The sequence below is a fragment of the Panthera onca genome, chromosome B2 (assembly GCF_046562875.1).
Source record: "Panthera onca isolate mPanOnc1 chromosome B2, mPanOnc1 haplotype 2, whole genome shotgun sequence".
Taxonomy (NCBI): domain Eukaryota; kingdom Metazoa; phylum Chordata; class Mammalia; order Carnivora; family Felidae; genus Panthera; species Panthera onca.
Genome location: NC_138343.1, coordinates 39,174,768 through 39,195,643, shown reverse-complemented (window position 1 = coordinate 39,195,643; position 20,876 = coordinate 39,174,768). Strand labels below are relative to the sequence as shown.

Below are 20,876 nucleotides of genomic sequence, written 5' to 3'. Positions count from 1 at the left end.
ACTAAAGGACTAGAGTAATTTCTGTTGGGCAGAAGTTTGGCCAAGATCTTTGGCCCAGGGCATTATCTGTTGGGCAGATTTCAGATTAAGACTGAAATCTCCTCAAGGGCAGGTTTTTGCAAACCCTGCACGTTTCACAGTGCATATTACAGAATATGTACTCAATGTTTACTGCACACGTAAGGAGCTGTTTTTTTTTTTTTTTTTCCTCCCAGATCAGGCAATTTTCCACAAACTTAATGGCAGAAAATGAAGAAGACACTCATTCCTACTTCACAGGATCAGAATGCAATAAAATGGGAAGGTGTTTTGTAAATTACATCTGATATAAACATAGGGGCACATTGCATTATTGTTAGAAGAGACAACCAAAGGAATACTTTATTTAGAAACAAAATATAAGCAGCAAAGTAAAAACTCAAATTAGTATTTTCCTCCCTTTCTGAACATCAAGTCAACAGGATGTGAGACTAGGTAGAATGGCAGATACAGGCAAAAATCTAGCTTGTTAGTGGCAAGAAGAAGAAATAAAAAAGATGGTTAACACTGAAGGAATGACCCTGTAGTATTTTTTAAAGTAGCCCAGCCCCCCTTTTGTTACAAACCCTCGGGAGCCCAGGACCACAACTCCTCGCTTCCCTCCAATAGTCACTCACGCTCCACGATGTCACTAATGTAATAACTGAAGATGTGGGCCAGTTTGTCCATGTCATGTTCCGACTTGCAGGTCAGGCTGAACCTGTCCATTAATGCTGTAAACCCTAGCCGACAAAACAAAAATTACGTTAGCCGAACTTTCGGGCTCTATTCCCTCTACGCCGCAGGCCCAAAGGAAGCAGATCTCCTGCAGGTGAGTAATTTCATTATCCTTGGAACAAGTGTTACTCAACGCAGTCAGGGCCACGCTGGCTGCTATTGCCTCTGAGAATCTGGAGAGCCACCCCCTCTGCGTTTCCAGGAGTTGCAGATGAAGATTCGCCCACAAGCACCCCTTTCATCTCTAGCCAGCTACCACTTCTGCCATACCCTCTTACGCTCCCTGGCCAAGGGAAAAATGGGAATGACATGGGGGGATGGATAAAAGCTTTATGGAGAGCCCAGATGCTGAGCTCCTTGAGGTCAGGCACCTTAATCACTCATCTTCAGATCCAAGACACAAACTCCATAAATATTTAAATGAGCAACTCTCAAAGTAGCTGCTGGATCTCTAATTCCTAGAGCGGTGGCGGGCACACACTTAAGGACGGACTCAAAGGAGGAATTTACTGAGCGAATAAAAGAACTGGCTGAAGCAGTATGCCTACTGGGAGAAGTCGTGGATTCAAAGCCTCCCATATTGCCCTGTAAAAGTCCTTCCCCTTTTCTGGGTCTTTCATTAACTTAAGGGTTCCACCAGACCATCCCGAAAGACGTCTCCCCGCTCTTAAAAAGACCGTCCAGGTTTCCCGAGGAAGCAGCAGCGACAGCAGTCAGGGTGCGCCTATGCTCTCCTGAGGCCAAGCCTGTAACCGCCCCTCTGGCAGGGCGGGAGAGCGACGCTCCACCCCTCACCCGTCACGTGGACGCCAAGGAGGACGCCCTGGGCCGTGGCGAGCTCGGGTTCCGGTCCTCGGGGCTTCCTGAACACCAGCAGGTCGGGAAGCAGCGCCGCCAACCGGGCCTCTACGGGCCACAAAGAGGGAACCGCCGCCCGCTCGCCAGTCGCCATGGCGGCGGCGCGGTTCCCCGCCAACTTACCGGAACCGGGAGAGGGGGTCCACGTAGCAGCCAATCCGCAACGACAGCCCTGGCGAGTTCCTCCCACCAACCAATAAGTGCAGGCTTCCTCGGGGCCCCGCCCCACCTGCTTCTCGCGCCTGCGCTCTAGCTCCTGCCTCCCAGGCAACAGGCCTGAGGAGTGCAAGTGCTTTAAAAGGAGTCGGGGTGACATTTATAAGTCTTGAAATATGGAGCCTCTGACTTTGGTCCAGGGCATGATCTCCCGGTTCGTGGGCTTGAGCCCCGCGTTGGGCTCTATGTGGGCAGCTAGCTCAGAGCCTGGAGCCTGTCTACAGATTCTGTGCCTCCCGCTCTGTCCCCCAGCCCCACTCACACGCTCTCTCAAAAATAAAAAGCAAACAAACAAAAAAAATCTTGAAACGCGAAGATGCTTCTACAATAAAACATCATCGCAGATAGTGTCAATGGGGGGGGGGTGTCTTTTCCTATCACCTCTGAATATATAAGGACAATGTTCGATTGGCATCTGACTAACGCAAACTCAGTGTGTGTGTGTGTGTGTGTGTGTGTGTGTTTTAATACCCTTAGGCTAAGGTTATTTAAGTCAGTCCTTTCACCCTGGTTAGGTAGTGTCTCCTATTTCTTTTATCTGCCAGGACGGGTCTATTGGGTGTCTCTAGCTCCTTGCTCCCTGCATGTTAATAGCGTATCCGAGGTTGCCCTTCAGTTGCTCAGATTCTTGGGAGAACTCACATTACTAATAGGGTGAGTGTGTTGTGAATTTTTAACAGGAAAGCATCCTTGTTTTTCTGCAGAAATAAAAGCAAAATCTAAAAATGCATCTTCATTATCTTTAGTTCTACAATACCTAATCAACACCTATCACTGTTTCGGTGATAACTTAAAAGGGTTCATTTTGTGCCTGTAATTACTTCATCAAATTCTGGTTAACACTTTCAGTAGTAAAGCCAAGTATAGATCTGCACACAGGTGACAGGAAAATACCTCCTTAGCAGGGTGGAGGGCCAAAAGGGAAGAAAAAGGGATTAAGGGGAGACACACAACTAAGAGGCCTGCACACCAGAAGTTTAACACTGTTCACAGAGCTCCTGTGTCTGTCTACAAAAAGCACAATTTCAACATTACAAACACAGACCAGAACCCAAGGAATGTCAAAATTCAAATCAGTTTTTAGTATTTTTACAAATTTATTTTAAAAAATAACAATTGCAATGACATCAATGATTGATCATCTGTACTCCCCCCTACTGCTGGGAGAAAAACCTTTATAGTTGAGTCCCAAAGGAAAATCAAGACATTATTATCAGGCACCCAACAGCCAGAAAAAGTTCTGTTGGTCCAGTGGTATAGACACTGACATGTTCAATGTACCAGTGCAATTAAAATATATACATTTACAATTATCTTGCCAAAAAAAAAAAAGCACTCAAGAAGTGAAATAACTATGCATTAAACCAATTATTCACTCATCCATTCACTCTTTCTGCATCTATGAAGTCATCACTACAGTTACAAGGACAAGTAAATGAACTTTTAGTAACAAAGAAAAAAATCCAAACCTCAACCCACCACTTTGCGGGTTATTATGGTGTGCTAAAATGGCCACAATAAAAGGGCCATGAGCTATCTGAGCAGTGACAAAATGACAACTGAAGCATTTTGTTTCAAAGAAAGCAAAACTCAAACTCATGGAAAAAAAAAACTGCAACAATATGAGGTTGATATTACTATGTACAAACTTACAGACACAAATAAATAGCATTTTAGAACTGCTGTTGGCTTAGGTCTGATGACTTTCTTTCTGAACTCTGCATCTTAAAGACTCCTGAACAAAACAAGGGATTGAAATTCCTCATTGCTTTTAGTAAACTAGCATCTGAAAAACTTGGGGCTTACTGAATGAAGTCAATGTCTGAAACCTAAGTCAAGAGCCAGAAGTTTCTAGTGAGCCTACCAAAGGGTGGGCCTCTCCTTATCTCTGGAAGCCAGGGCAGATGACTTAGATTCCAGGGACTAGAGAGATTCTTTCTTTCTTTGCATAGCTCTGTACCTCTATTTCTACCATTACAATTATTTCCCTTTGTGATATTTTCTTCAGAGGTTTAACTTCTTTTCCTTCTTAATACAATTAGGGTGAAATCAAAGAAAGTGCCAATCTTTGTTCTTGGTTATTTAAACCAAACCCAAATGTTCTTCAAAAGAATTCGGTCTTCCTTGTTATAGAGAAAGCAGCGACTTTTTTTCTGAAATCCTATCAGAGTTCCCCAAGGTTCAGCATCTAGTAAAGAAAATCGATTTCTGAGGCACAGTCCATTCTGGGAACTGTGGCCCTATTCCTGACCCTGCGGGCCATCACTACCACCAGTCTGTAGCTTATCCCCAGAAGGTGGATGCAATGTAAAAACCTTTCTGCTGGACAAGCCTATGTAGAAAAAGGGAAACATGGAAACTGGCACCAAAGAATCAGCTGCCAGGGGAATAAAGAGAATGTTTGCTCTCTGGGGCCAGCACAAAACAAAGTGCTGCAGGAGTGAAGCCAACATTCACCTTAAACTCGAGCAGGTAACCTGGAGTATGTCCAGGAGAATGTGACTGAACAGTGCTTTCCAGACAGAAATTGTCAAAGACCAGTTCTTGGACTTCTCCCTTTCCATGCGTTATAGTTGAACTGTAAGTTATTCTTTTCATAATCCATCCCATGCATCCATCCACTGGAGAATCATGCTATGTGACAACACATGGGTATATATACTACCCTCTCTTCTTCGCTAGACTGAAACACATATGAACCCTTCTATTCCCCAAATGCCGTCACAAAGCCTATGATTGAAAATCTCTAGTTTGGCTCTCTGTTTAGGAGTTACTACAAATGTTCTCAGCTCTCAGCACAGAAGTTGTTTTATGGTTTTGTTCTCTACTTAGGAAAGGCAGTTTCAAGGTCCAATGCCCTCTACGTTGTCTTAAAAGCAGCGGAAGCAAGAAATACAGTCCAGATGATCTGTCAACAGACCACAACTTTAAAGTCAAGGCTTTAAAAAAAAGAGAGATTCAGCAATTTATAGATTTAGTGCTTGAGTCTTGTCATTCTATCCCCAGAGTTAGCTTTTTCTTGGCTGGAGTCCAAAAATACCAACCTACCATCTGGGTAGAAAGAGATTCCTATTATTACCACAGATTAGATGAATGTATCTCAGAGAATTTATTGTTTCCATATCACGAGATGGAACTTCCTTGCCTGGAGGCCACCTCTGAATACAGAGTGTCCGTTCAGTTAGTCAGCCTGTGATCCCCCGTCAGAGGGATGGATGCTGCTTAGATTCCATGGAAGGAGCAGGCTTTGGCTTCCCTGATTGCAGTCCTGGTGGAGAAGGTTGTTCTCTGCTAAGATGGCTGGCTGGCTTCACTAGCCAACATAAGTGCTGTGTGTGTGCACTTATGTGCATGGGTCCCTTGCATCATCCTAATCCATGAAATGTCAATGTCATCAACAGTCTGAAATAGGCCCTGACTGAAAGGGCGAGACAAAGGCCTGCAACTTCAATTTGCCAGACATCGCTGCAATTATAATACTGAGCCACTTATTAAAAATTAAGTGGTTTCTGTCCTGTAGAAAAGGGCAGAACGTAATCGTCAGTGTCCCATCGGAAGAGGTGATCAATTTCCTGGAACAGTGGGAAACAGTGGCGAGGAACATAACCTTGATCTGCTCCCTCACGTGGCCTGGGGTTAGGACACTCGGATGATCTGTGTCATTGCTTCTTCATCTGCTTGGTTTGGATCCTAGAGACAAAACATAATAGTGATTAAAGTCCTTTGTGAAAGCAGCAGGGAACTCATGGCTCTCACTCCCGACCATCATGGGAATACATACAACTTTGCTAAGTAAACCAAAGGCCTCTAATGCATCTAAGTCTACATATATGGATTAAAATGCAGCACCGTTAGGAAAGAAGAGACAATAAACATTTGTGTGAAAGGACTGTTAAGTGTGGCCTGGCAATCTATTTCCAAGCACTCCAGAGTTGACAGTGTATCTCTTTCTTAAGAGAATGTATGTTGTACTTACCCTTCAGGTTTAAGGGTCCTTATGTGGTCAAGAGGAAACCATGTCATGCTGTATTTTTATGCCTTGATTTTCTGATCACTGTATTTAGAGACTGAGCACTTAGCAGGGCTGGAAAGGACACTGGAATTTATTTATTTTAGCACACTCATTTTGTAGCTAAACCTGAAGCTGGATGGATAGTGATTTGCCTGGACTAGAGTGAGAAAGTCAGCTGCCCAGCTACAACTGATACCCCAATCTATTGGCTCCCATTTAACCCTTTTTCCACTAAATTCTGCCTGCCGTCTCCCACTTAAAACCTCCAGTGTTAAGACAAGGGTCAGTCCTTGGAAGCTTTCTGCAACACTCCACAATAACCACTTTCAGTTCTTGCACACCAAGGCTCTGAAGCTTCAACTGCCACAATCAAAGAAAAACCTGAAAGATTTCTGGAGGTAGTAGGACTGCAAGCGGGGTCTTGAACAATGAGTAAGAACAATAACCAGCATTTACGGAGCCCTCACCATGCACTACATAACGTGCTAAGTAGGCACCCAATATAGCTTACTGCCTGGACTCTCCACCACAGCCCTGTTAAGTATCAACAGCATCCTACTTTACAGGTGAAGGAACTCAGGCCAAAAGTGGCTAAGTAAGGAACTTGACCAAGGTCCCATCGCTAGTACACAGAATTGGGAGAGTCCCTGGCATAATGCCCATAGATGGCACTCTACAGGCACTCTACATCTGTACACCGCATGAACCAAAGAGGAAGAAGGAAGAGCTCTCAGACTACAGGTAGGAATTAACAGCACTGAAGGAAGAGTCTGTGCTCATGTGTGGATATACTGAGGACTCCTAGTCTGACACTGAAAGGGGTTGCTTGGAAGATATACAGAAACAGTTTGGGATCTGATGCAGTAAAAAATGAAAGCCAGCATGCATCCTTGAGCAGGGGACGAACATGATTAATTAACAAAGCACTAATTTAGGAAGACTGATTTGGCAATACTGCAGGTAGGCTGTAATGGTCACACAGAATAAAGTATCTGGAAATGGGGCGGGGCGGGGTGGGGGGTGGGGGGAGGAAATCCATTTATTCAACAAACATTTACCAAGTGTTTGTTCTGGACTGGGCATTATACTAAGTCCAATCAATACAATGGAGGACAAGCCTCACCTTGAGTCTCTACGTGGCTTACAGTCTAGTGAAGGAGACAATTACAAAAATAAAACAAGTCGGTTATTATGATGCTCAAAAGAAAAGGAAGATGTGAAAAAATAATGGGGTAGAAGAAACCTACTCTGGCTCCAGTCTCAGATTTAAATCAAGACCTAAAAGGTAAGAAAGAGATGGTCACACAAGAAGACGGCAGTGAAGGGGTGCCTGGGTGGCTCACTTGGTTAGGTGGCTGACTCTTGGGTTTTGGCCCAGGTCACGATCTCACGGTTTGTGAGGCTGAGCCCTGCATTGGGCTCTGTGTTGATGGCATGGACCCTGCTTGGGATTCTGTCTCATTTTCTCTCTGCCCCACCCCTGCTTGGTCTCTACTTCCCTCTCTGAAAAATAAATAAACATTAAAAAACAACAACAAAAAAGATGGGAATGAAAAGCTTTACAGATTAGCTATTTCCAAGACAAAGGTCCAACAGCAGAAGACAGACCAATGAACAGTATAGCGAGAGCATAAAGATGAAGAGTAGAAAGAATGAAGCTGGAGGTAGGGAGGAGCTGGATCACACAAGCGCCTTTTTGGCCGTGGTAATAAGCACTTTGGATTTTAGTCTAAGTGCAAACGGGAAATGGCAGAGGGTGGAACGGGTTTAAGCAGGGCAGTGATGGGAGATGACACCCATTTTAAGAAGACCACACAAAGATGTAAAGAATGGACCAGAGGGGCACAAGGATGGAAGAAGGGAGGAGACCAGCAGGCTGCTGTTACATTAACTGAAGCAAAAGAAGAAAGGATTTCTCAAAACTGACAGCAGTTGGAAGGGGAAAAAAAAAGGTAACTGATTCAGGTAATATTTTAGAGGTAAAACCAAGAAGACTTTTTGAAGAATTGGACAATTCAAGCTTTAGCAACTGGGTGCATGGACATGTCACAGGGATTGAGTAACTGCTTTAGGGATAAAAAAATAAAAATCAAGAGTTCTATTTCACATATACTGATTCAGAAATGCCGGTAAGATACAATCAGTGGAATCAGATGCAATACAACAGTTGCAAATTAAATTCTGGAGTTATACTGCCTTTGAATTTCAGGTGCATCATTTTATTAAGCATTTTACCTTGGGCAAACGACTTAACCTCTCTAAGCCTCAGATTTAACTGTAAAATGGAAATAAGAATTCTCACCTCATGGGGCTTGAGGTTGCTCCAAAGATTCAATGAAATAAAAAATGCTTATAGAAGTGCTTAATGTAATGGCAGGCACATAGCAGTTAAGTGTTGGCTACTGGTGGCTGTGCTACTACACTAAGAGACAATAAAACTTATTCTTTTAAAATCAACAAAGATGAGAATTTCAAGAAGGAATTAATAGTAATAATCTGCAAAGATGGTGAGGAAAAAAGGCCACTGGATTAAATACCTTCAGTGCTTTAGGGCAAAAGAGAATCTAAGAGATACAATGTTGCATTCAACATAGAACAGGTAATTAGTCCCTGGTGTGAAAGTTACGAGAGGACACTGAATGGTCCTGAGAAAATACAAGGTAAAAAGAGAAGAATGAAATGTATACTCTACTTACCTGCATATGGGGACTATCCTTTTCCTTTGGAGAGAAAAACCGTCCACCTTCACCCCGCTTCCGAGCCATGGCGTGACGGTGCCGAGACTCATGCAGGTATTTCTAAAACGAAAGAAATAAAGGTACTAGTTGGAAAGAGCATGGTTACCTAATGCCCAAATTCTATGCTCTGAAGTTCAGGAGGGCTGCCATCAGAGCCACCAGGGGTAATCATGACCTTGAATTATGGAGGAAGCTTTGGAGGAAACACTAGGCAGCGGCTAACTATATATTAACTATCATAAAAATGTGAATGCTAATGAATGACAAATAAAAACGATTCCCCAAAGGTAAAGCAACGATCACTACCTACACCTCCCCATATACACTTCAGTAATAGACCAAATGGCTGTTCAGTAGAAAGACTGCATTTCCTGACCTTATTCGCAGTTAAGTGTGGCCATGTAATTAAGTTTTGGTTAATGAGACGTAAGGAACTTCTTCAAAATTTCCTTTAAAAAGAGTGCCTTTCCACAGGACTCCGGGGTGGCTCAGTCAGTTGAGCGTCTGACTCTTGGTTTCAGCCCAAGTCATGATCTCATGGTCATGGGATCGAGCCCTGCATCAGGTTCCATGCTAGGTGTGGAACCTGCTTAAGATCCCCCCTCTCCTTCTTTTTCTCAACATAAATAAACTTAAAAAAAAAAAAAAAGAGAGTACCTTTCTTGTTCCCCTTGTTCCTAGGCGGGAGCCCAAGCAGTCATCTTAGACTAGGACTAGCACACTAAGTTTATCAGAACAGTGGGACAGGAAGAGAGAGCATCATGAGGACGGACTCTGGAAATTTGCTATAGGCTCAGGATAATTTCTCTCTGGACTGAATTTATGTAAGAAAATAATTAACTCTTATTTAACCCACTGTTACTGTTTTGTTATTCTAGTTGCAGCCACAGAGAGCAATATCAAATGCTAACTTTTTACAAAAGATCACAGCTCTTTACTTTCAATTATTTGGAAAGTACTCAAGGAAACAAACCATATGAAAGGGAATTTCAAAAGTAGAACCCTGCCCTTTCTCTTCCTTCTCCTTCCCAATGGTATACACACCCTTCTTTCCTTTGGAATTTTCCCTTCGGCCTCTAGTTTAGCCCGGGCTTGCCTCCTCTTCAGTATACGGTGGTACTGTTTGGCATTCACATAGAGAGGCTCTTCTTCCAGCATCTCTGCCCCAGGGAGAGGGATTCTTTGGATAGCAGGCACAGAGCCAGCACCAGGCACCATCTGTGTGAAGAGAAAACCACAGCTTATTAAATAGTGACACAGGAAACATTTTCTTGGTCTCTGTTAAACTTTTTTTTCTAAATGCTATAAAAAGTAGCTTTCATACAGCACTTAAATGCAGATTCCTGGAAAACATTTACACTAAAAGGTCTTCATTTTAAACAAACATTCCAGATGATTCCATCATAGGGAGCCCAGAAGCCACACTGACAAGGACACCAGCACGTCCAAATTCTTGTCCACCTATGACTCCATTTTCTAGAAATGTCTGCTGCCATCTAATGGTCAGGAACAGTAATCACAGAGAATGAAACGGTACAAAGGTAGGTAGGTAGGCAGGCAGAGGTTGACCAAGTGCTACCAAATGCCTACAGTTACAGAAACAACTTAATTAACAACTTAGCTTAGTATATAATTAAATTCTAATTTTTCTAAGCAAATTAAAACTAAAAACACTGTATAAACGTCTGAGGAAACCAGGAACAGGTTCCCATGCCCCAATCCCTTCTCAACCTTTAACAACTTTGGATGGGTGTGTTGATTCTTCTGGTAGCTTCCTCCACCTCTCTGCAGGATTCTACTACTTGTTCTTAATTTACCCATTTTAGGGACCGTGTACTACTCATCTTTCCCCTTCCCTATCTTCCTCATGTATTTGTAGCACACATTTCTTGGTTTCTTTAAGAGTTACAATCTAATTTTGAGTTTACTTCTTGTTTCCCTCACTGGGGGCAATGTATTTTCCACTTTCCAAAGGTCAGTAGTCTATGCCTTCATTATTTGAATTCTGAAGATTACACAAAAGCAGGTATTTCTGTTTATCCTCTGCTGTATCTCCAGCACCTAGAAGGTGCTCAGGATGAATTATAGTTCATTGTAATGTTTCCTGTAAAAGTAGATCTCTTTAAGTGCCTTAAGGATCAATTCAATCCTAAGCGGTCAGCAGCATCAACAAGCTTTATGAGAGACATCAAAGTGCAAGGTCAAAAAAACCTTCAATGACAAAAGAGACATATGGAAAGATAAATGACAAAAGAACAGTGAGGTGAAGAATCAGTTTCCTTACCATGACCATCCCTCCTGAATTGACCACATTGCCTGCCACCGGTAGTGTCACAGTGACAGTCCCCTGTCCACTGCTGGTGGTGTTGGTGTTGGCTCCTGTCTGAACAATCTGTGCTCCTGCCAAACTGGCTGCTGGGATGGTGATCATGCCTGAAACAGGGACTGTGACTTTAAGAAAATAAAACACAAAACAAACAAAAAACAGGTACACAGAAAGAAGGGAACACAGTTAGTCCCTCTTCTACCTGGCACACACTTCCTTACCCTGGAAAAATATACTACACAGCACAAGGGGAGAAGCAGCACTCTCCTACTCTGCCTGGTTTGCTGCATGTAACCCAAGTAATCATGATCCTTCATATTCTATTAAGTGTCTGGATTCCAGTTCTGATAAAACTTATCCTTGAAATGGATACCTCCCTGGGTATTCCAGTAATAGTTCTCAACAGCTGGTGAGAAAGTCTGGAGGCCTCCCCTTCTGCGAGTCGGTCTGCCTTGTGCTACACTATTTTTGTATATATGAATGATCTGCCTCAGGACAGAGATTCTTTAAAGTTGTAATTTGTTTATCCTCAACTGACAATAGCTCAACCTGTCGCAGAACTAAAACTTAAAATTAAACCAAGCACTCCAGGCTCCCCAACTATCACCAGCACCACTTAAGGATTTGGCTCAGCATTTTCTATTCGAGCTCCTGCCTGGGCTCAGTCCAGTTCTTCAATCTCAGGTCTTCTCCTGAGTCACAGGAGAGCACACTTCCTGCCCTCACTGGATCTTGTATACTGCTACATTTTAATTACAAGTCAAACGTTTAGTCCTAGACTCTGGGATGTCCCTTCCAGATTTAATGATCTGACAGATGCTTCCCAAAGCTCTCAAGTTCAGTTTGAGCCATCTCCTCTTGTCTGAAGTCCATTCTCCTCCCAAGCCACACAGATTTCATGGCTCTGTATTTATGCATTATCTAGTCCTAGAACCTACCTCTATAAAAGCTCCGCGCTGCGTTTATTTGGTCACATGTATGTCTCCCATGATAGATTTAGAAGCTCTTCGGGAAGAAAATTTGTTTCTTAGTAAAGTAAGCATAGTGGGCATGTAAGTCTTTTGGACAGAAACTAATAATCAAGTTGACCGGAGAGAAAAGAAAAAGACCATAAGCAGCAAAAACACTAAATGCCAACTTGACTTCTGATCTACTTCTTCCACTACCAACTATGAAACTCCCTATTTCCAATCTTCCATTTAGAAACATTTTTTCCCAGAAAGGCTCAAAAGCTTATATCATCCCCAGGACCAGTCTTTAAACAACCACAGTAGGAACTCCTACAAATGTTACTATCACTGGTCACATATTAATGACAGGAAAACAACAACCAATGGAGACTTAGAAAAGATTTTTGTTGTTGTTCACAAATATGTTGGGCGGAGGTCACCACAAAATTTCTGAGGTAGTCATTTGCCCCAAGGATGAAAAAGACATGCTCTCCCAAGTCCTCTGGAAATGCAGATGCACACTTACCTTGCTGCAGAATGGTGCCATCTGCATTAACTGGCTGATAGACAATGGTCTGCCCTTCAGCAGTCTGAGCCACTTGCTGGCCCTGGACCGCAATCTGCTGCTGGGTCTGAAGGAAATAAATCAGGACAATTTAACAAAGGACCCCTTCTTTTAAAAAAAAAAAAAGAGAAAATACAACATTTGTGATGGTTTTCTTCCCCATTTTTACTTACTACTTATGAAATATTTGCCTCAGCTGTCTGACCCTTTCAAATCAGCTGTGCTCTTCTGTTGACAGAGAGAATGGAATTACCTGGGTCTGGCCAGCAGTGACTGCCGTCTGGGGCTGCTGGATGATGATCTGCTGGGTCTGGCCCTGCTGGCCCTGCACCTGCACAGCCTGCCCACCCTGGATCTGGATCTGTCCAGGTGGCACCAACTGTATCTGTGCAAGAGAACACAAAGAAAGGTTAGTACCCTGCTGGCGTTGGTCTCTTTTTGTCCTGGAGTATTAGTTATCCAAATTCCTCCAGAAAGCAAGAAAGGCTTGGAAGAAGGTAAAAGAATCTTGTTCTGCTCTCTGTTATAAATTAGACATAAGTTGTTTGCCATTGATGAAACAATGGAGGAATTTTGGCTGCTGTCTAGATACAGGATTATTTTTAAGGAATCAGAGCCAGTTGTAAAAAAGAGGATATAGAACCATGCCGGCATGGTTATATGTACTGTTAAAGCATGTTCATTTAAAAATACATTCTGAAGTATTTTTTAAAGATGAAATAATATATATATGTTCAAAAGAATCCTTGAGAGAGTAAGGGATACAGATGCAACCAGAAGACTGATTATGTGTTGATGACTGTTGAAGCTGCAAAATAGGGATTTAGCACATGGTCCTCTTTGGTTTTGTCTGTTTAATGCCTTCTATAATAGAATGTTAAAAAACAATCAAGTTATTCCCAATTTTTCAAGTGGGGGTCTATGAATATGTATATACAAAAGCTTTAAACACACAGAGGAATCAAGACTATCATCTTAGAAACCCATGCAGACATCACTCAGATTTAACAAGTTGCTTCATTTAACATTCCCTTCCCATCTAAAAGTTATTCACCGCATTAAAATGTGGTCATCCTTATAGAACATTTCACACACGTATATCCATAAAAACACATGGTACTCTTCTGCGTTTGTTAAGTTTCACATAAATAGTAACATACTGTATCTCTCTACAATTTGCTTTGATCAGTCATCATTTTCAAAATTTAGCCAGTTAACAACTAGTTCACTCATTGTTTAAAGTATGTATGTATTTTTAAGTAATCTCTACACCCACCATGGGGCTCGAACTCACGACTGAGATCAAGGGTCACATGCTCTTCTGACTGCGCCAGTCAGGCGCCCCAGAACTAGTTCACTCATTTTAATTGTCAAATATCACAATAAATGATTATGCTGTAATCTATTCATACGTTCCCCTTAATTTGGGATTTTCTCCAACAATCTTAATTTATAAATTTTATCTTACGAAAAAAAATCAATAAATGCATATCCTTGTGCAAATATTGAGTTTCTGAAGTATTAAAAGTAGGATTCCTGTGTTGAAGGAGACAGGTGTGTGGTAGGCAGCCTCTAAAATGGGTTTCCAGCTGCCTTCTGGTAATCACTTCTTTATGTGATCTTCCCCATGAGTGTGCTGCACCTACTGACTCACTTCTAACAAACAGAACATGGCAAAAGTAGTGGGACATCACTTTCGAGATTAGGTTACAAAGACGGTGACTTCCATCTTGCTGTTTCTTGCTCTCCCTCACTCAGAGGGATGATAGCTGTTGTGTCACATGCTACCCTACGGAGAGGCTCACATGGCAGGAACCGGTGTCAGTGGCCAAAGTTGGGAAGGACCTGATACCCACAAAGAGCCACGGAAGTGGAGTTTTAAAGTGGATTCATCCCTGGTTGAATCTCCCTCGGACTGCAGCCCACAGTGCATCAAGAGAGACACTGAGTCAGAGGACCCAGACAAGCTGTGCCAGAATTTGTGACCCACAGAAACTGTGAGATGATAATTTGTTTTAAATCACTAACATTTAGGATAATTTATCTGCAGCCAAAGATAATTAATACACGTGTCCGATTATATTCCTCCTACATCTATTTTCCAACACCCTAACACCCAGTACTGTCTAGTGTTCGCTAGTTTTGATTTAATTTGCATTTCTAATTTGATTCCTGGGTTTGGACAGCTAAACCTCAGCTAACGATTTTGGACAGAGAGGGAACCTGTGCTTTTCAAATCTGTTTTCTTTCATTTCTCTTTTTAATGGCTATGGTTAATTTATTAGAAGTGTCATCATAAATGTGACAAGAAATCTGAAAAATATTTAAGTTTTTTATAATTAAAAAAACTAGTAACATTTTGACTGTTGGGTGCACAGAATCCTGTTTTCATGTAACAGCAAATGTACACATTTCTTTAAGAACAAGAGAATGCATTTAGGAAGGCCCCACAACTCAAAATTTCCAGCATTTTATATACAAATTCACACCTAAGCAACAGCCAAGGGTATAGAGCAAAAGTTTCTCCTAACAACTCCTTCATCTCCCTTCTCATTAATTCATTCATTCCATCACCAGACATTTTTGATCTGGGTGTTATTTCAACAGAGTAGGGATTTTTCCCCTTCATTCTGTTACTAGTATATATCACACTGATCAATTTTCTATGTTGAAGCACTCTTATCTCTAGGAATAAATCCCACTTGGTCATGGTGTGTAACTTTTAATATGCTCTGGATTTGGTCTGTTAGTATTTTGAGAAGATGTTTGATCAATGTTCACAATGAATATTTTTTGGTAATGTCTTTGTTTGGTTTTAGAATCAGAATAAATGCTGGCCTCATAGAATGAATTACAAGTGCTCTTTTCTAACTTCAGGAAAAAGTCTGAGAAACTGTATTTGTTTTTCAAATTTTTGGTAAAATACACCAGGGAAGCCATTAGTGCTTTTATTTATTGAGAGATTTTTGAGTACTGATTCAAGCTCCTTAGTAATTATAGCTCTATATTCTGGTTTCTCTTCAGATCGCAAAAATCTTTCACCTTTTACTAACTGTGGGTCCATTTAGATCTTTTCAGGTTTCCTATTTCTTTGTAATTGAGTCTTGGTAGAGTAGGTTTTGATTCTAGGAATTTGTCTATTCTTTCAGTTATTCAATTTGTTGCATTTGGTTGCTCATAATACTTTTTTTCAAGATTTTATTTCAATTCTAGTTAGTTAACATAATGGTAAAATTAGTTTCAGGTGTAGAATTTAGTGATTTGTCATTTACATGTAACACTCACTCAGTGCTCATCCCAAGTGCCCTCCTTAATCCCCATCACCCATTTAGCCCATCCCCCTACCCATCTCCTTCTATCGACTCTCAGTTCTCTGTAATTAAGAGTCTCTTACGGTTTGCTTCCTTTTTTTCTTTTCCCTACATTCATGTTTCCTTAAATTCCACATGAATGAAATCACATAGTATTTGCACTCTAGCTCCATCTACATTTTTGCAAATGCAAGATTTCGTTCTTTTTTTAAAGTTTATTTATTTTGAGAGAGCACAAGTGAGGGAGGGGCAGAGAGAGAAAGAGAAAGAGAAAGAGAAAGAGAAAGAGAAAGAGAAAGAGAAAGAGAATGAATGAATCCCAAGCAGACTCTGAGCTAACAGCAGGGCTCAATCCCATTAATTTTGGGATCATGACATGAGCCAAAACCAAGAGTCAGGCTCAACCAACTGAGCCACCCAGGGACCCCAAGATTTCATTCTTTTTGATGGCTGAGTAACAGCATTCCATTGTGTATACATACCACATCTTTATCCATTCATCAGTTGATGGACATTTGGGCTCTTTCCAAAGTTTGGCTACAGTTGATAATGCTGCTGCTATAAACATTGGGGTGCATGTGCCCCTTCAAATCTGTATTTTTGTATCCTTTGGGTGTATACCTAATAGTGTAATTGCTGGGATGCAGGGTAGTTCTATTTTTAACGTTCTGAGGAACCTCGATACTGTTTTCCAGAGTGGCGGCACCAGTTTGCATTCATTCCCATCAACAGTGCAAGAGGGTTCTTTTTTCTCCACATCCTTGCCAACACCTGTTGTTTTTGATTTTAGCCACTCTGACAGGTTATCTCATTGTAGTTTTGCATTTCCCTGATGATGAGTGATGTTGAGCATCTTTTTATGTGTCTTTGCCATCTGGATGTATTCTTTGGAAAAATATCTATTCATGTCTTCTGCCCATTTCTTAACTTGATTATCTATTTTTGGGGTGTCAAGTTCTTTATAGATTTTGGATACTAACCCTTTATCTCATACATCATTTGCAAATATCTTCTCCCATTCTGTCAGCTGCGGTTCAGTTTTGTTGGTTTCCTTAGCTGTGCAGAAGCTTTTTATCTTCATGAAGTTCTGATCATTTTTGCTTTTGTTTCCCTTTCCTTCAGAGATGTCTTAAAAAGCTCTATGGCTGGGGCAACTGTGTGGCTCAGTTGGTTAAACGACTGACTTCCGCTCAGGTCATGATCTTACAGTTTGTGAGTTTGAGCCCCGCGTGGGGCTCTATGCTGACAGCTCAGAGCCTGGAGCCTACTTCAGATTCTGTGTCTCCCCCTCCTCACACTGTGTGTCTGTCTCTCAATAATAAATAAACATTAAAAAAAAAAAAAAAAAAAAGTTCTTATGGCTGAGGTCAGAGATTGCTGCCTGTGTTCTCCTGTAGGATTTTGATGGTTTTCTTACAATTAGATCTTTCATCCATTTTTAATTTGTTTTTGTGTATCATGTGAGAAAGTGGTCCAGTTTCATTCTTCTGCATGTTGCTGTCCAGTTTTTCCAATACCATTTGTTGAAAAGACTGTCCCTTTTCCACTGGATAGTCTTCCCTGCTTTGTCAAAGATGGCAGGTGACCATATTGTTGTGGGTCCATTTCTGGGTTTTCTTTTCTGTTCCATTGATCTCTGTTTTTGTGCCAGTTCCGCACTGTCTTGATGGCTACAGCCTTGTGATATAGCTTAAAAGTCCGAAATTGTGATGCTTTCAGCTTTGCTTTTATTTTTCAAAATTGCTTTGGCTATCTGGTTTTCTTGTTTGTGTGTGTGGTTCCACACAAATTTTAGGATTGTTTGTTCTAGCTCTGTGAAAAATGGTGGTGGTATTTTGATAGGGATTGTATTACATGTGTAGATTGCTTTGGGTAGTATACAAATTTCTACAAGATCTGTTCTTCCAATCCATGAGCATGAAATGTTTTTCCATTTCTTTGTGTCCTCTTCAATTTCTTTCATAAGTGTTCTATAGTTTTCAGAGTACAGGTCTTTTACCACTTTGGTTAGGTTTATTCCTCGGTGTCTTATGGTTTTCGGTGCAATTGTAAATGGAGTCAATTTCTTGATTTCTCTACATTGATTTTGTATCTTGCTGAGTTTGTAATTGCTGAGTTCTAGCATTTTTTTGATGGAGTCTTTTGAATTTTCTACATAGAGTACCATGTCATCTGTGAATAGTGGAAGATGGACTTCTTCCTTGATGATCTGGATGCCTTTTATTTCTTTTTGTTGTCTGATGGCTGAGGCTAGGACTTCCACTACTATTAAATAACAATGGTGAGAGTGGACATCCCTGTCTTGTTCTTGACCATAGAAGAAAAGTTCCTAGTTTTTCCATATAGAGGATATTAGCTGTGGGTCTTTTGTATGTGGCCTTTATGATGTTGAGCTACCTTCCCTCTATTCCTACTTTGTTGACGGTTTTTAATCGAGAAAGGATGCTGTATACTGTTAAATGCTTTTTTTGCATCTATTGAAATAATCATATGGTTCTTATCCCTTCTTTTATTAATATGGTGTATCACGTTGATTGATTTGCGAATATTGAACCACCCTGCAGCCCGTGAATAAATCTCACTTGATCGTGGTCAATAATTATTTTAATGTACTGTTGGATTCAATTTGCTAGTATCTTGGTTGAGAATTTTAGTGTCCATGTTCATCAATGATATTGACCTGCAATTCTCCTTTTTAATGGGGTCTTTGTCTGGTTTTGGAATCAAGGTAATACTGGCCTTGTAAGAGTTTGGAAGTTTTCCTTCCACTTCTATTTTCTGGAACAATTTCAGAAGAATAGGTATTGACTCTTCTTTATTTTATTTATTAAATTTTTTTAATTTTTTTTTTTTAACGTTTATTTATTTTTGAGACAGAGAGAGAGGGAGACACAGAATCTGAAACAGGCTCCAGGCTCTGAGCTGTCAGCACAGAGCCCGACGCGGGGCTCGAACCCACGGACCGTGAGATCATGACCTGAGCCGAAGTCGGATGCTTAACCGACCGAGCCACCCAGGCGCCCCTATTGACTCTTCTTTAAATGTCTGGTAGAATTCCTCTAGGAAGCTACCTGGCCCTGGACTTTGGTTTGTTAGGAGATTTTTGATTATTGATTCAATTTCTTCGCTGGTTATGGGTGTGTCCAAGTTTTCTATTTCTTCTTGTTTCAGTTTTGCTAGTTTTATGTTTCCAGGACTTTATCCATTTCTTCCAGTTCACCCAGTTTGTTGGCATAATTTTTCATAATATTCTTATAACTGTTTATATTTCTGTTGTGTTGGCTATGATCTCTCCTCTTTCCTTCATGATTTAATTTATTTGGGTACTTTGTCTTTTCTTTTTTGAGAAGTCTGGCAGGGGTTTATCAATTTCATTAATTGTTCTCAAAGAACCAGCTCTTAGTTTCACTGATCTGTTCTACTGGGCTTGTTTCTATAGCATTCACTTCTGCTCTAATTTTTATTTCCCTTCTTCTGCTGGCTTTAGGCTTTATTTGCTGTTCCTTAGGTGTAAGGTTAGGCTGATATATACATGAGACTTTTCTTGCTTCTTGAGGTAGGCCTGTATTGCTACATACTTCCCTGTTATAACTGCCTTTGCTGCATCCCAAAGGTTTTGGACTGTTGTGTTTTCATTTCCATTTGCTTCCATGTCTTTTTTTTTTTTTTTTTTTTTTAATTTCTTCTTTAACTTCCTGGTTAACTCATTTATTCTTTAGTAAGATGTTCTTTAACCTGTAAATATTTATGGTCTTTCCAAAATTTTTTGTGGTTGACTTTCAAGCTCCGTAGCATTGTGGTCTGAAAATATGCATGGTATGATCTTAATCTTTTTGTACTTCTTGAGGTCTGACTTGTGACCCAGTATGTGATCTATTCTGGAGAACGTTCTGAGTGCACTGGGAAAAACGTGTATTCTGCTGCTTTAGGATGAAATGTTCTGTAGGTATCTGTTAAGTCCATCTGGTCCAGTAAGTCATTCAAAGCCATTGTTTCCTTGTTGATTTTCTGCTTAAATGGTCCATTGCTGTATGGGGCGCCTGGGTGGCTCAGTCGGTTAAGCGTCCGACTTCGGCTCAGGTCATGATCTCGCGGTTCATGAGTTCGAGCCCCGCGTCGGGCTCTGTGCTGACGGCTCAGAGCCTGGAGCCTGTTTCGGATTCTGCGTCTCCCTCTCTCTCTGCCCCTTCCCCGCTCATGCTCTGTCTCTCTGTCTCAAAAATAAACGTTAAAAAAAAAAAAAAAAAAAAAATGATCTGTCCATTGCTGTAAAAGGGGGGGGGGTGTTAAAGTCCTCTACTGTTATTATCAATGAGTTTACGTTTGTTAATTGATTATATATATATATACACATATATACATATATATATATATGTATATACGTGTGTATATATATATATGTATATATGTGTGTATATATATATATACATACACACACACACACACACACACACACACACACACACACACATATATTTTTGGGTGTTCTCAATTTTTACCTCAGGTGTGTAGCTGGATTTCAAAACTCCAAACTTTAGGGGCACAGTGCAGACCCATGCTGATCCTCTGGGGGAGGGTCTCACCGTGTGGTAGCTGGTGCTGGTTTGTTCTACACAGGATTACATGATGCTAGGAGTTTATGGTAAAGCGCAGCTAAAAGCTGGCTTCCAGGTTAGCTGCTTTCAGCAGGAGCCTCTGCTGCTATGCTAATTAATGCGGCCGCTCAGTGGCACCCACCTTCTCTTCTGTCCCAAGAAGCAGTGCCACCTCTCCTAAATGCACTCCAAAAAGCGGAACTGTTGCTCCCTGTGCAACCCAGGAGATCTTCAGAGCATGCTGTCTGCTCACAGGCCTCTGCCCTCTTCCCCCACGGGAGAACCACTAAGCCAGCCAGGCAGGATTCTAACAATGGTGTGGACTTTCAAAACTTTAGACTCTTAGCTCCACTGCTTGCAAAAACTTGCAATAACCAGCCCTTCTTCCTTTCCCAGTCAATGGTTTTGGGGAAGAGCTTTTCTTGTGCATTCCCCTGCACGCTGCTCTCTTGCTCTCTCTCTCCATGATCAGTGCTCCCTCCCCTCTGCAGCACCCACAGTTCTTTTTTCCCCCAAATCAACTCTCTGCAGTTTCTACCTTCCACTATG

General features: G+C 41.4%; 2 protein-coding genes across 22 annotated transcripts in view; both read right to left on the bottom strand.

The window, feature by feature from the left end:
- LOC132667045 (adenylate cyclase type 10-like) overlaps positions 1-2,170 on the bottom strand; it is a 56,869-nt gene extending 54,699 nt beyond the window's left edge. For 4 of the 13 annotated variants that reach the window (XR_009604956.2, XR_009604955.2, XM_060615435.2 and 1 more), the window contains exons 1-2: positions 1,552-2,168; positions 657-761 (exon numbers count right to left, since the gene is read on the bottom strand). Coding sequence is in view for 10 of the 13 variants with exons in the window: in XM_060615435.2 (XP_060471418.2) it covers positions 657-761; positions 1,552-1,930 (484 nt within the window). In the remaining 3 variants the exon portion in view is untranslated. The other 9 variants (XR_009604957.2, XM_060615440.2, XM_060615438.2 and 6 more) reach the window with 7 other exon arrangements.
- Positions 2,171-2,903: 733 nt separating this feature from the next.
- NFYA (nuclear transcription factor Y subunit alpha) overlaps positions 2,904-20,876 on the bottom strand; it is a 33,736-nt gene continuing 15,763 nt past the window's right edge. For 7 of the 9 annotated variants that reach the window (XM_060615446.2, XM_060615447.2, XM_060615443.2 and 4 more), the window contains 6 exons: positions 12,675-12,806; positions 12,383-12,488; positions 10,865-11,031; positions 9,625-9,798; positions 8,539-8,640; positions 2,904-5,520 (listed from right to left, as the gene is read on the bottom strand). In XM_060615446.2, the coding sequence (XP_060471429.1) occupies positions 5,467-5,520; positions 8,539-8,640; positions 9,625-9,798; positions 10,865-11,031; positions 12,383-12,488; positions 12,675-12,806 (735 nt within the window). In that variant the 3' untranslated portion in view covers positions 2,904-5,466. The remainder of the gene's footprint in view (positions 5,521-8,538; positions 8,641-9,624; positions 9,799-10,864; positions 11,032-12,382; positions 12,489-12,674; positions 12,807-20,876) is intronic. The other 2 variants (XM_060615448.2, XM_060615451.2) reach the window with 1 other exon arrangement.